This window comes from Rhizophagus irregularis, chromosome 26, assembly GCF_026210795.1.
Source record: "Rhizophagus irregularis chromosome 26, complete sequence".
NCBI classification, from domain to species: Eukaryota; Fungi; Glomeromycota; class Glomeromycetes; order Glomerales; family Glomeraceae; genus Rhizophagus; species Rhizophagus irregularis.
In genome coordinates this window covers 505495-520466 of record NC_089454.1, presented here as the reverse complement: position 1 = coordinate 520466, position 14972 = coordinate 505495, and the positions used below count along the sequence as shown (strand labels likewise).

The window sequence follows — 14972 nt, the reverse complement described above, 5'->3', positions numbered from 1 at the left end:
ATTTCAATCAATTCCAAGACCAAAATAAGCTACTATCTAAATTCCGCTGCAATTTAGGGTTATTTTCATATTTTTCGTGAAACGTTAAATGACGTAATGATGTCATAATGACGTATTGTATTGTTTTGTACCGCACAATGCGTCATAGAACGTAATTTTAAACGGCTCTATTTTGATTTATATTGCATTGTGTCATATCACTCAAGCCACGCACTTTACTAAGTATTATAAATTATCCGATCTGTAATATTATTTTGTAAAAAAGTCTTTTTTGAATATAAAATCCAAATTACTAAATTTATATATTTAAGAAGAAAAAAAAAGTCAAAAGAATTTCTTTTTTTAATAAAAATTAACCTTTTATAACATAGATGATCACATTTTGCCAAAACATTTCTTAATTGGAATTTATTGTTTGAGCTACTAATTTTTTTTCCTCATCAGATAAGCAATTTTCTCATTTAAATTTATTGTTACATCTGAAATTCATGATATCAAATAATTTTAAAATGAAATCAAAAGAAAATCTAATTTTTTCAAATATGTTTCATAAATAAAAATATCTATTGTTTTTTTTTGAGTAATTTTACAACAATTCAAAACCATTAAAACTTATTTAATACATTCACTCAAACATTACAGTGCATTTTTCACCTGACACGTACTTTTTCCGCAGCTATTGTTTCTTGTCATACTGTAATGATCACAACATTTATTTATGTAGTAACATCATGCCCAAACTTAATAATCCTTAAAAGATGATTAATTAATTTTTTATTTTATTTTAGGAAAAAAAAAAAATTATTTTTTTTAGGAGAATAAGGAAAAAAAAAGAAAAATTAAATTTTTTTTTTTTTTGTGACGCGACTTTTAAATAAAATTAAATATCATGATGACCAAATCTAATCTTATTAGGTAAAACTTTTGCTTTAGTATAAACCTCAAATTTATCTTGATCTTTCAACTTTTTTCCTATTGCAGGAAAAGAACAAATTCCAACCACATCGAAATCCTCATCATTAATATAATCACCAGGTAAAGAAAAATTATTATAATAAGTATTATAATTTATAATAGACATAATACCTAAATCTAAATCTTCACCAAATTCTAACCATTTATATTGAGCAGTAGGATCTTGTGATTTCATTCTAAAATAAAAAACATTTATAATATTATGAATTAATTCATTTGCTAAATTATTAAATTTTTGTCTATTTTCTATATAATTAGAATCATATTTTATATCAAAATATTTTTCAATTATTTCAATTAATTTTTCTCCAACAAATTCAACGAAAGGATGTTCAAATCCATCAAAACCATTTGATCCCAATACAGCGTAAACCTCAGGATTTATTTTAGTAATTTGATGATGATGATGATGGTGATGGTGATGGTGATGGTGATGATGATGATGATGATGACGTGAATCGATTGCATCATATGGACTGAGTAATTCTTCATCAATTTCATTGATTTCGTTATTTTGATTAGTTGATTTGAAATTTTCTAATGAACCAGTAAAATAAATATCAGAATGTTCTAATACAGTTTCTAATAATAATCTTTGTAATATTTGACTTAATAAAACATTAAAATATTTTATATTTTTTTCATATAAATTATCTAAATCAATTTTTATATCATATTTACGTAAAAGAATTTTTGATTCTATTAAATTTAAATTAATATTAATATCATTGAATTTAATAAAATTCTCCAAACTTAATTGACATCTTTCTATATCATTAATTAATTGAATAACATTATTAAAATTTGCTTTTTCAAGAAATTGAATTTGTATTCTTTGAGATTCAATAATTTGTTGAGGATCATTAATTGAAATATAATCATTAAATTGGGATGATAAAGAAGATGATGATGATGGTGAAGGTGGAGGTTTTAATTGTGATTGATATAATTTTGGTACTTCTTGTAATGCCTCTTGTAATGCTATATTAACTTCTTCATTATATGTCATAATAACTGTTAATAAATTTTCATCCGATTTATAATTATCCATTATTGATGTAATATGTTGTCTTACTACTGATAATTGATTTTGTACCGCTTGAATCATTATTTCATCTTGAGTTGTTGATGATGATGTTATATTTTCATCCTCATTCCTTATTTCTTGTACTCTACTGAGTTCATGTAAATTGGTTCGAAATTTTTGTATTTCATTCATAACACTATTAATTTCTGTTCTAATTGGACTTTTCACTTCATTTTCTAAAATTGGTAAATTGGTCGAAATCTTTTTAACTTTTTCTTTCGCTTTCGCTTTCTCTTTCTCTTTCTCTTTCTCTTTCTCTTGTTTTTCTCTTGTTTTCTTTTTAACTGTTATAGATGTTGTAGATGTTGTTTTTCTTGAACTTTTGTTTTCTTTTGGTAAATTTTTACCTGTTAAAGTGTTTGAAGTTTTAACAGTTGTCGATGATGGATTCTTTGTTGTTGTTGAAACTTTGGATAAAGTCGTTGTTACTTTTGATTCTCTATTAGTACTTAAAGATTTTATTGTTGTTGTTTTAGGTTTTGTCTTTGTATTAGTTGTTGTTGTTGTTGTAGTTGTCATTGTACCAGTTTTTTTAATAGGTGTTATGGACGAAACTGAAAGTCTTGAAGGAGACTTTGTTTGAGACTTGAAACTTTTCATATTAAATAGGATTATATTAAATAAAATATTATTCTATGAAAAAAAAAGGAAAAAAAGAAAAAAAAAGAATTGAAATTTATTGTTATTATTATTATTTAATATTATTATATTATAATATTCTTTTAAACTTCCAGTATAAAAACGTTTTTAACTGGTACAAACTCATTAAACGAAGTACATAATTTATTATGTACATCAACATATCAATCTTGTACTATTTATCATTAACCAATTAGATTTTTAAAGTTTTACATTATTTTTAAATTCATTTGTAATCTAATTGGAGATATAATATATAAGTAATATTGTTACTCTTTTATTATTTAATGATGATTTACTTTGAACAACTTAAACCAATCGATTGTTAAAATTAAAATTATTTCAATATGATTATATTAGTATCCGAGTTTATATAACAATAGAAATTTACGATTCTCAAATTGTAATTTCATTTTATAATTGCATTAAATTGAGACCGATGATATATAACTGACAGTTCGTAATTTTGATATATCGGATGCCTGTGTAATTGGTTATTCATGATTCGGAATTGCACGAATACACGATTTCAAAGTTATCATAAAAACCATATATTTTTCAATTATAGAAAACTAAAATTTTATTTGTTGTTTGTTTAAAAAGTATAAAAATATAATGATATATAAAATTTCCTTTAATACTATAATAAATTACATCCCTTACATGGGGTCTGGCGACAATCATTTCACCGACAATTATCTCATCGACAGTCATTTCACCGGCAGTTTTGATCCACTTACCCTAACTTACCCTTACCCTAATTCTACCCTTAATTCCTAATCCTAACCCTAATCTTCTTACCTAAACCTAACTCTTTTCCTAAATTCCCTTGTCGGTGAGATGGTTGTTGGCGAAACATTTGTCTGCGAAATGACCCTGTCGTCGAAACGTCTATCGGTGAGGTAATTGTCGGTGAAATGATTTGTCAGTGAAATGGAGACCCAGATTACATATATACGTATTTTTTAAAGTTTTTAAACCCCAAATGCATTAACATTAGCAAAAGAACCATGACCAGCAGCCAAACCATTTACTCTACTAGAAGTCAAGTAAGGTGTAGTTCTAATTAATCCATCCCAATGCATTGATATTACGCTAGGAAACGACTAAAGTATTCGCCTGATCAGAATTATAAGAATTAGCAGATTCATTGTCAGTCGTAAGCTGAAACATCAAGTTGACTTAATTTTGCTTCTTAATTCGCAGTATTTAATGATTGTTGATTTGTATATTTGTGTTGTTAAAAATTGCCTTTTATCCATAATTAAAGGAGCAGAATTACGAGAAAAAGTAAAATAGAGATTGTTACGAATGAGTATGCGTTACGAATTGATCCTTTTTTTTTCAAAAAGAATTTTTTAGAGATTAAGGTGAAAACCAAAAACTTTTGAAATTAATAGTAAATCGAGTGAATCGATGAATTGAATGAATTTGAAGTCAAAGCAAAATAACCATTTAAATAATAGTTTTTAAACAATGCATACAATGCATCATAATCGATGTTTTTCCTCAATGATTTAAAATAAAAGCGATAAAAATGATATAAAAGTGATATAATGTTGCATTATGATGTAATAATATGAAAGTAATACAATGTTGCATTGTCATTTTACGCTTTTTTCTTTTTCGATGTATTATATGATCCATCTCTTAATCACAAAAATAAGAATATTAAGCCGATGCCAATTATAAACATATCAATAAATTGGTAAATTTATCAAATCGTAAAATCTTGATCGTGAGAACTAGAAATAAATGATATAAGAAAGATAAATTTATCAATAAATTTATTAAATCTAATAATCTTGATCATGAGAACTGGAACTAAATGAATTAGGAATGGCTTTGTCGATGCATTTTTTTTAACAACTTATAAGAAAAATAAATTAAATCGATAATCGTAAAATCTTGATCATGAGAACTAGTGTTAAATGAATTTTTTGTCGATGCATTTTTTTTTTTACAATATTTTATTAAAAAAAATATATATTTTTATAATAATAATATTATCCAAGTAAAATAATTAATTAGAATTAAAGAATTACTGTAAAGAATCTATAAAGAAAGCTTTTCAAACGACTAATAGAAATCAAATTCTTTAAACTGTAATATCTGGTCATCTATTGGCTCTAGAAATATAAAATTACTGAAACCATTCAAAATCCAGATACTGTATGTAGCAATTTTTAAAGCGTTTCGCAAGAATTTTAAAATGTTTTTTATTGTAAAAATTTATTATTGCGCTTTTCAAAATTGTGCTACCCATCTGATAAAAAAAATTATTAGATTACTAGATTACAGGACGATTACCGGACAAAAATCAGACAATGTTGTCCTGTAATCATCCTGTAATCGTCCTGTAATTACAATCACTCAGTAATCACAACGTACACAGAATTCTGAAAACTGCGATAATACGTCGCAAATTAAGTATCATCTAAATATTTTTATAAGACATATAATGATAATTTTTTATTTTTAATAAATATAATAAATACAATGTACTGATTTTTTAAAAGGATATTAGTGCCATGTCGGGATTGCGATTTGTCAGGATTGTGAACGTCGGGTTTGTATTCTGATCGTCGGGATTAAATACGTCTTGATGAGATGAAATTTATCATTCTATGATCTTAAATTCCTAAAAAAATATATATGTTGATATAACTTACTATCTATCAATCCTGGTAATGTCATCAGATGCGGTTTAACATCAATCTTTTTAATCTTGATCGTGAGAACGAGAATTAAAATATTAAATGAATTTTAGGAATGGCTTGATCATCTATAAAATCTAATAAGGATACATTCCTGATAAAAGAAGAAATGATGAATGTAAAATAGGTCAGTTAGTTCCTTTTTACATCAAAATTAGTTTCCGTAACAACTATCATATCATTTTTTTGTTTGTCCATTGCAGTAAATGCAATCAGACCAATAGGCTTTTTCTTCGATTAATTAATACAAGGAACTCGGGAATAACTAAAAATCACTCTGAGATCTTGACGGCAGGAGGCGTACATAGTCTACAGATCTATCTAAAGTTTAGGTCCAGTTATGATGAACAACCTATCTGTTAACCGATTAATTTATCTAGTTAAAGTATGAGATTATGACAGTACAGTATTTTAGCGAAATTGTAACAGAGAAAATATATTTAATTTTTATAAGTGCTAAAATACATTAATTCCAGTCAAATTTTAATGTCGGCCAGAATGGCCAAAAGTTATTAACCGGTTAAGGCTTTTCGGACAATTGAAAAAAAAAACATATACCGGTTTTACCATCTCACATCACAAATTAACCAATTAATTAATTAACCGGTTAATGATGAGTATTTAGTAAATTGAAACACAAGTTAGTAACCCTTCCAAAAAGATTTTTTCCGTACATACACAGAACCCTAATCCTGACTAATCCTAACCCTAACCTATGTACAAGTGTAAAAAAATTTATACTTTACAAACTTACATACTATCAATACATACTATCATTAATTTACTTAATACTCCCGTGACATTGTATGTCTCAATTGTCTCATGTGATGTCGAAATCTTCTGTGACACAATCTCAAGTTTCTGTTACACGTTAACTTCATTTTCACCTCTTAACGCGAAATATGAGAGCAATCTCTTATTTTACAGTTTTTTGATCCTCTTGTAATTTATGTAATTTAAGGAAAAGAAGAATGAATAAGTCGTCTTCCATTCTGTACTTCTCTACACGTGATGAAACTTAAGAATTAAAAGATTGGTAAACGATTTACAATTTATGGAATAACTTTTGAACCCTGTAATGTTGCTTATTACCAGCAATTGCAAATTCTTTTTCGGCTCTTGATACCAACCACGTTCAAATTCCTTCATAACATTTTCTAGAACTATTTAGAAAACCTGTAATTAAATATTCTTAATATTCTTCTGGAAAGAAAGAAATATCAATATGATCTCAATGAGGATATTATTTAATTTTAGGCATTACTTCAAACATAGTGAAATAAGAAAAAAAAAATGATCATGGGTTACAGAATAAAATTCTTATTAAAACTGTTACCTGATCATGTTTCAAAATTTGAAATGTTAAATAACTGAATTTATATGGTTTGCTTATTTCAAAAAAAGTTTACTAAACCAAAAAGGATTAATAAGTAGGATTAATTAGTAAGATCGCTTTAAAGCATTACAAAACGGGATTATGTTCATCGAAGCTGGATTATATTTATGTTTAAATAATTATTTAAAAACAAATCCGCATGTATATATTTTATATTTTTCTTAGGTAAACCATCGTATATTAATAATAATATTATCATTTTAGATATCTTATATACTGATGTATGGATATTATTACTGGAAAATCAAAGTTATGAATATAAGAGAGGTTATCCAATTTATAATTTTCAACCAGTTCTAATAGTATATTGAGTTCGTTGCTGATTATATAGTTAAGAAGTCAACATACATCATACTTAACTAAAAATATAATGATAATATATACCCGAGGTGGATCCTAATGCACAACGATTAAGTATAATTTGTTTAGGTGAGATCACCGACTTACTTTTTAACTTTATTATATTTATAAAATATAACTTAATTACAACGACTCCGATGATAATTGGATATCAATCAATCCTGAAAGAACTATAACGAGGACGGTTAAAAGTTAGTCATTATTTCTTTTTACACATTTGTCTTTGTATAATCATAAGTTTAGTGGATATTATTATGCTAATAACTTGTTGTTATCCTAGCAAATGCCTCATAATATGTATGTATATATGCATATATATAATACTTTTTCATTTATTTTTTAATGGGTTCAATTGATCTTTCTTTATTTCTTATAGTACAATGATCTTGGAAGCTCCGATAACTTTTCATCGGAATTGGACCTTTTAATCTTTTCTTCCTACAATATTTCACACATACATGTATATTGGTATAATATGTGTTGAAGTGGTCGAATTGAAGAATTGGAAGGATTATTTAGAAATAATTTATTAATGATCATTATTCCAAAGTTTTTATTACGAAACTTTATACGTTGATATCTGATATGTTGATCATCATATGACATTTGGATCATATGTGAAGTCAAACATGTTTCCAACATTCTAGTAAATATCATTATTATAGTGGATTGTGGAATTAGTCAGTGTAAATAATGAGAGGATCATGTTACGCCGCAATGTAACATTTTGATTCATATTACTTTATTATTTTTGTATTACTTGAGTTGCCGAAAGAATGAATAAAAGATATTTTAAAGAAAGTCGGGTATTAAAGATATTGAGTGATTATACATGGGGCGTAATTATTCCAGATAATTTGGAGTATTTGTGAAATTTATTACACCAAATTTTATTCATATTAAAATAGTATTACCCAGCCGAATTGATGTAATGTACCATAATATTCGGTAAGACTTGAACCCAATTCGCCCCACATGTAGGGGAGTAATAATAAAAAAAAAAAATATTGTAACAAGGAATCTTGCGTGATTTTTTTCTTAAATGTAAAATGTACCAATAACATGAAAACGTGAAATGTCGCGTTGTCAATAAAATAACGTATGTTAAATCAAATCTTTCTTATTTTAATTCTTTTCTAGTGAAATATGATTAATCCCCCCCTTTTTTTGTTTGACAATTATCATAAGATCCATAGTATCGTATGATTAATAAATTTTTTTTTCATTTCATTTAACCAAAATAAATTGAACAGGGGGGGGGAAGGGAAGGGAGGCTAATTAAAAACCCGGATGAAGGAAAAAGATTAGATGCTCATAAAATATATCAACCCATTTTACATTGATTCCGCAAAGGTATACCACTAAATCAAGGATAACATTTATTATAAAACACTTGTTTTGGAATTAATTTCAATTATGTAACCATACATACCATCTGCTTCATGTGCCTTATCTAAATAGTTTGTGTCCTCTATCTCTATTAGGTTTTGTAAAAAAAAAAAATACTTGTTAGCATCTAATCTACTATAAATCCGGTAAATCTTTGCTAAAATCTTTAAAATTTTCTCATGCTTATGTTTGATCTTAATAACAATTGCACAAATAAAAATCACACAATAATATCTAACTTAAACTAAATCTTTTTTATTCAAAAACACAATCGGGTGAAAGTTTGAAACAATATTATCAATGTTATAATATAAATACGTTTGCATGCATGTATGACAATTGATAAAGATAAAATTTTTAAATATCAATTAAATAAAGTATTTTAAAAATAATAAAATAATATCTTTTAATGATTTAATGATATGTTGTATTACATTGAATTTTTTTTTTTTTTTTTTGTCGCGTACTTTTCACATGACTTGTTCGAAATAATTCCCAACAAATAATCCTTATTCTCGCGTAAATATTCTCTTAATTCTCATTATGAAGTCTAGTATAACTTTTCTTGCCAATTATTCTATACCAAAACCTTTTCAAAGAACCTGCTAAACGATTTCTTGTTTTAATTTTTACGACAGCACCTTTTGAATTAATAATCCATTCTGGCTTACTCCAGAAACGTAACATTAAACTACTACATACAACACTAACACTACTAAAAGCCATAGCGGCACCAGCCATCATAGGATGTAAAGACAAACCAAGAGGTAAGAGTAAACCCATGGCGAAAGGAATTCCAAGTACGTTATAAAGACAAGCCCAAACGAAATTCAACTTAATTCTCTTAAAAATAGTTCTAGATAAATCAAAAGCTGCCACAACATCTACTAAATCATTTCTCATTAAAACAATATCAGCAGCTTCCATAGCAATATCAGTACCAGAACATAAAGCAATTCCAACATCAGCGGCGGCTAAAGCGGGAGAATCATTTATACCATCTCCTACCATAGCTACAACATTACCACGTACACCTTCACTTTGTAATGATTTAACTATAAGAGTTTTTCCTTTTGGTGAAACCCCAGCATGAATTTCGTTTATTCCACATTGTGATGCGATAGCTTCAGCCGTAAGTTGTTGATCTCCTGTTACCATAGCAACTTTAATTCCCATACTATGTAAAGCTCCTACAGCTAATCTTGCTTCAGGTTTAATAATGTCTGATAAACAAATTAATCCAATAAATTTATTATCAATAGCTACTACTACCACAGTTCTTCCAAGTCTCTCATGTCCTTCTTTCGTTTTTATAAAATCAATTGGAACGTCAATATGATAATTTTGTGTAAGGAATTTAACACTTCCTACCACAACTTTATAAGATTTCCCTATAGTTGAAGTGTTCTTTGACATTGAAGGTACGGAAGAATATGATTGATTTAATATTACGTTACATTTAATACCCATTCCGGCAATAGCTTCAAAATTACTTAATTCCGCATCAATATTTTCAACTTCAAGTAATTGTTTTGCATGATTAACTATAGCTTTACCATAAGGATGTTCACTTGATGATTCTGCAGCTCCAACCAAAGCAAAAAATATTTCACGTGTAAATTCCAAATTATCACTCATTAATTCATGATGAGCGACATCTAATTTTCCTTTTGTTAAAGTACCGGTTTTATCAAAAATAACTTTTGTTACTTTATATCCTGATTCTAAAGAATTTCCTCCTTTAATTAGAATTCCATTTTGTGCACCAACTCCTGTTCCAACCATTACAGCTGTAGGTGTACTTAATCCAAGAGCACAAGGACATGCTACAACTATAACTGATATACTTAATTTTAAACTGACCATGAACCTACTTGATTCATCATTAAAAATATCAGGTAAATTTGTTAATACTGAAGATAATATCATCCATACAACGAATGTAAGAATTCCCAAGATAACGACAACAGGTACAAAATATCCCGCTACAGTATCAGCGAATTCTTGTATTGGAGCTTTTGATGTTTGTGCTTCTTCAACTAATTTAACAATTTGTGCTAACGCAGTATCCTTTCCTGCTCTTGTAATTTCCATTTCAAAACTACCTGAACCATTAACGGTTCCTCCTATCATATTTTCACCAGGAAATTTCTTTACAGGAACTACTTCTCCTGTTACCATACTTTCATCTACAGTAGATTCACCTTTAACAACTACACCATCAGCTGGAATTTTATCTCCTGGAACAATCTTAACCAAATCTCCTACTTGAATTAATTCTGTTGGAATTTTATTTTCACCAATTATTTCACCTGTGTCTTTGTTTCTTAAAAGAATTGTAGTACTAGAAGGAGTTAATGACATTAATTTTGATAAAGCTGTTGATGTTTGACCTTTTGCCTTATTTTCTAAATATCTTCCAAGTGCAATGAAAGAAATTAACATTGTAGATGTATCAAAGAAAACAGGTTGTCTTGGATAAGTTGGATCTATGAAAACTGTATATACCATCATGAAAGTGGAATAGAAAAATGCTGCTGAAGTACCTATAACTACCAAAACATCCATAGTAGCTGTCTTATGTTTAAGTGCTTTATAAGAGATAACATAAAATCTTTTACCAACACCAAATTGTACGGGTATTGTAAGAATCAAACTAATTAAATCACCACTATAAAGACCAGGAATTAATTCAATATCAACAAGTTTTCTTCCCCAAGAAAATTCAGGGAAAATCATATAAATTAAGAAAACAGGAATAGCAAAAATTAAAGACCAAAAAAAAGCTTTACGCCATTCAATAATTTCTTTTGTACGTGATAAAGATTCTAATTGAACATCATGACTATCATCATTAATTAAAGCGTTATAACCCATTTCTTCAATTTTATAAACTATATCACGTAAACCGATCACTTCCTTATCAAATTGAATTTTTGCTGTAAATTTTTCAAAGTTTATTGGAGCAGAAATTATTCCTGGAATTTGTACTAATTTTTGTTCAATTGAAATAGCATCTGATGGTATATTCATACCATGAATACGTAATTCTACGGTATCTTCACGTTGTTCCGGAATTGGAGCAGCTTCAAAACCAAGATCATTTATCATATTTGCTATTTTTTGTTCATTAATTATAGCAGGATCATATTCTACGGTCGCTCTTTCCACTATTAAAGATATTTGAACTGATGTTATCCCGATTTCACTTTTTAAAACATTTTCTATACTATGTACGCAAGATGCACATGTCATACCATGAACAGATAATTTGCATACACGTAATTTGTTAGGATCAAAATCATGAGTACTAATTGATGATAAGGTTAATGCGTCATAATTTGTTGGATTTCTAGGAGAAGAAAGACTTGATGATGATGATGATGATGATTGTGCTTGTGCTTGTGATGGTGAAGATGGTGAATTGGAAGTTGTATTGGAAGTAGATGAAGATGATTTAGGTACATCGTAACCACAATTTTCAATAGCCTCGATAATTTTATCCTCAGTTATTCTCATCGTATCATATTCAACTTTAACTTGTTCATCCTTTAAAGAAACATCAACACTAATAACACCATCAGCAGATTTTAATACAGAATTAATACTATTAACACAACTATTACAAGTCATACCTTTAACAGGCAAAGTAATGATATTATTTTTTTTTAATGAAGGATCAATGGCTTCATAACCACAATTTTCAATTGTTTCAATAATTTCTGATTTTGTTAATTTATTTGAATCATAAGTAATTGTTGCTTCTTCATTTTCAAGACTAACAATTACTTTTGATACGCCTGATAATTTGTTTAAAGTAATTGATATGGAGTTAACGCATGAATTACACGTCATCCCCTTAACTGGTATAACTATCACATCTGTTAAATCCTCCATTGTTTTTTTCTGTCTTTCGTTCAAAGGTAATATGGTGGTATAATAGTAATGGTTTTTATTGTTGTATTTTTTTTTTTTTTTTTTGTTTCGAAAAAAAAAAATGGTTGAAAAAAAAGAATTTTTTTTTTTTTTTTTTAGGGGATTTTGGTTCTATTTAAATCTTTTTGGAAGTTGTTTACTTACACTTACACAAATAAAAAAGATGATCGGTAAAAATAGTTTGAAAATTTGAATGATTATAAATATATAAAAGGACTTTTGTCCACAGAATATACTCGCAAAATCTAAATAAACAAACGCATAATATAAGCGCGTTGAAATACTATAAACATACTAAAATGGTTACATGAGGGATTTTTGCCATCAATAATGCACGCAGATTATTTATTATTTAAGTTTGAGGCATTTTTGCCCAAACATAATAAAGGTAATATTTTATGGTGCGGTATTTTTGCCAAATTGCATGAATAAGCCAATAATATAAAATAATATAAATTATTATTTTAAAAATGTGATACATTGAATACCGATTTAATGATAAGAAAAAAAAAGGAAAAAAGAAAAAGGAAAGTATAAATAAATAAATAAATAATAAATAAATAATAAAGTTATCAAGTTTTTTTTTTAAGACTTGATTCCATATATTCTGTAAGTAAAACAACGTGTTTTATATTTTGCACACTCATTTCTTATCTCATTCAACAGATTATCATATTCATCTCCCGATATATTCATTAATGGTTGTAAAAATACTTTAAATCCTTTTAATGTCATAGTAACATTTAGTAACATCTAGAAAAAAAAATGATATTAGATATTAGAATTTTATGATATTTTATAGTATAATGAAATTTTTAAGTTTAATATAATTAGATGCTTACAAATTCTCCTAATTTACCACCCCAGGAACCCAATGGAGTTACTTGTTCTTCCACTTGTATATTAGTAATTTGATTTGTTCGCCTTAAATATTCCATTACATCAGATGCTGTAGGCATTTTTATGTTATCCTTTTCATGTAATTCGTTCACTAAAAAAGAAAAAAAGAAAAAGAAAATAGTAAATGAAAGAATCTTTTTAAGGAAAATCTTACGGGTAAGCTTGTCCGGTAAGGTACTTTACAATTGAACTATACTTACTTGAAGCATGTAATTTACTAAATATAGGACCTGCATGAATTTCCTTAGTAAAATCTCTATATAAATCATAATTCATAATTTCAATACATCCATTTAAATTAGTTACTCTAACAGCTTCATTTATTACATGAAACCAGCCATTATAATCATTAAGACCAAATGCTAAATTTCTCATATATGTGAAATCGAAAATTCTATCTGGAAAAGGAACTCCAGGATTTTCTATAAGATTATGTTGTAAAAATGCCAAATTATTAGGTTTTTCATCATCTGAAGGGAATAATGAAGCAGTAATATCTATACCAATAAAAGTTGATAATGGATATTTTGATGACATATCAATTGCCCATTGACCTGTTCCACAACCTAAATCTATCACTTTTGTATTTCCTTTAATTAATCTTTCTTCAATATTTGATGAAAAATTTCCTTGCCAAATATATCTTAATAATTTATGTTCTAAATTTACTCTACTAATTTCCATTTCATCATTTGGTAAATAATATTTAGTATTTTCTTCACTAAGATATCTTCTACCACCCATAATCTTATAAGATTCCGCACAATTCTTATCGTTATTCATTTTTTAAAAAATATATATATAAAAAAATAAAAAAATAAAAAAAAAGGAAGGAATAAAAGTTAGCCAAGAAAATAAGAAATTTGGAAAATTGAGAAATTTTATCGAATTTTTATAATAATAAATATTTGTTATGGATACACAATTTATATTTATTTTATTTTATTTATTTTTTTTGTACAACTTTTTTTTCTATTTTTCTATTCGAAACTTTTTTTTTTCTTTTTTTTTTCTCCAGGAAAAAAACAAAAGTAAAATCATTAAACACAAAAAAGAAAAAATAAAATTTCAAAAAAAGAAAAAAAAAATAAATAAATAAATCTAAGGTCATATTCTCTTAACCAATTAGTTCAATGGAAAATGATTTTCAAATTTCTTACGTTATATTTACATATCTTTTACATAATAATATAAAGTTTGATAGAGACTTTATTAAGTTTTAAAAAAATCACAAAATTTCGCCTCAATGAAAAATATAAGAGGAAAGTTTCTTTTTTAGGTTTGGCAGAAATAAAGGAACAATGACATGGATTCCATGGAATGGAATTATCGATTTAAAATCTTTCATTTGCGGAATGGCCAGTTAGGATCTTTTTTGTAAATCTTTCAATAAAAGGAATAAATATTTAAAAAATATTAAAAATACCGTAACTGTTTCAACAATATCCCTGAATAATGATAATCAATAACCGGTTTTACGCCTCCTTCCCCCAAAAGTATTTTTTTTAAAAAAAAATCCAAATAAAAACGAGGAATCCCGAAAACCGGTTTTTTTTTTAAAAAAAAAAGGACC

At 27.0% G+C, this 14972-nt stretch overlaps 3 protein-coding genes across 3 annotated transcripts; all 3 read right to left on the bottom strand.

Moving 5' to 3' along the window:
• Nucleotides 1-880: 880 nt before the first annotated feature.
• Nucleotides 881-2662, bottom strand: OCT59_017276 (uncharacterized protein; the record flags this gene model as incomplete). Its single annotated transcript, XM_025318870.2, has 1 exon — nucleotides 881-2662. The coding sequence occupies one exon, from the start codon at nucleotides 2660-2662 to the stop codon at nucleotides 881-883; it is 1782 nt and encodes a 593-aa protein (XP_025175085.2).
• Nucleotides 2663-8944: 6282 nt separating this feature from the next.
• On the bottom strand, nucleotides 8945-12460 carry OCT59_017275 (uncharacterized protein; the record flags this gene model as incomplete). Its single annotated transcript, XM_025318872.2, has 1 exon — nucleotides 8945-12460. The coding sequence occupies one exon, from the start codon at nucleotides 12458-12460 to the stop codon at nucleotides 9095-9097; it is 3366 nt and encodes a 1121-aa protein (XP_025175087.1). The 3' UTR covers nucleotides 8945-9094.
• A 624-nt stretch (nucleotides 12461-13084) lies between these two features.
• On the bottom strand, nucleotides 13085-14182 carry OCT59_017274 (uncharacterized protein; the record flags this gene model as incomplete). The annotated part of the gene is made up of 3 exons (XM_025318873.2): nucleotides 13085-13252; nucleotides 13342-13490; nucleotides 13600-14182. The coding sequence occupies 3 exons, from the start codon at nucleotides 14180-14182 to the stop codon at nucleotides 13085-13087; spliced, it is 900 nt and encodes a 299-aa protein (XP_025175088.1).
• Between the last annotated feature and the right edge of the window lie 790 nt (nucleotides 14183-14972).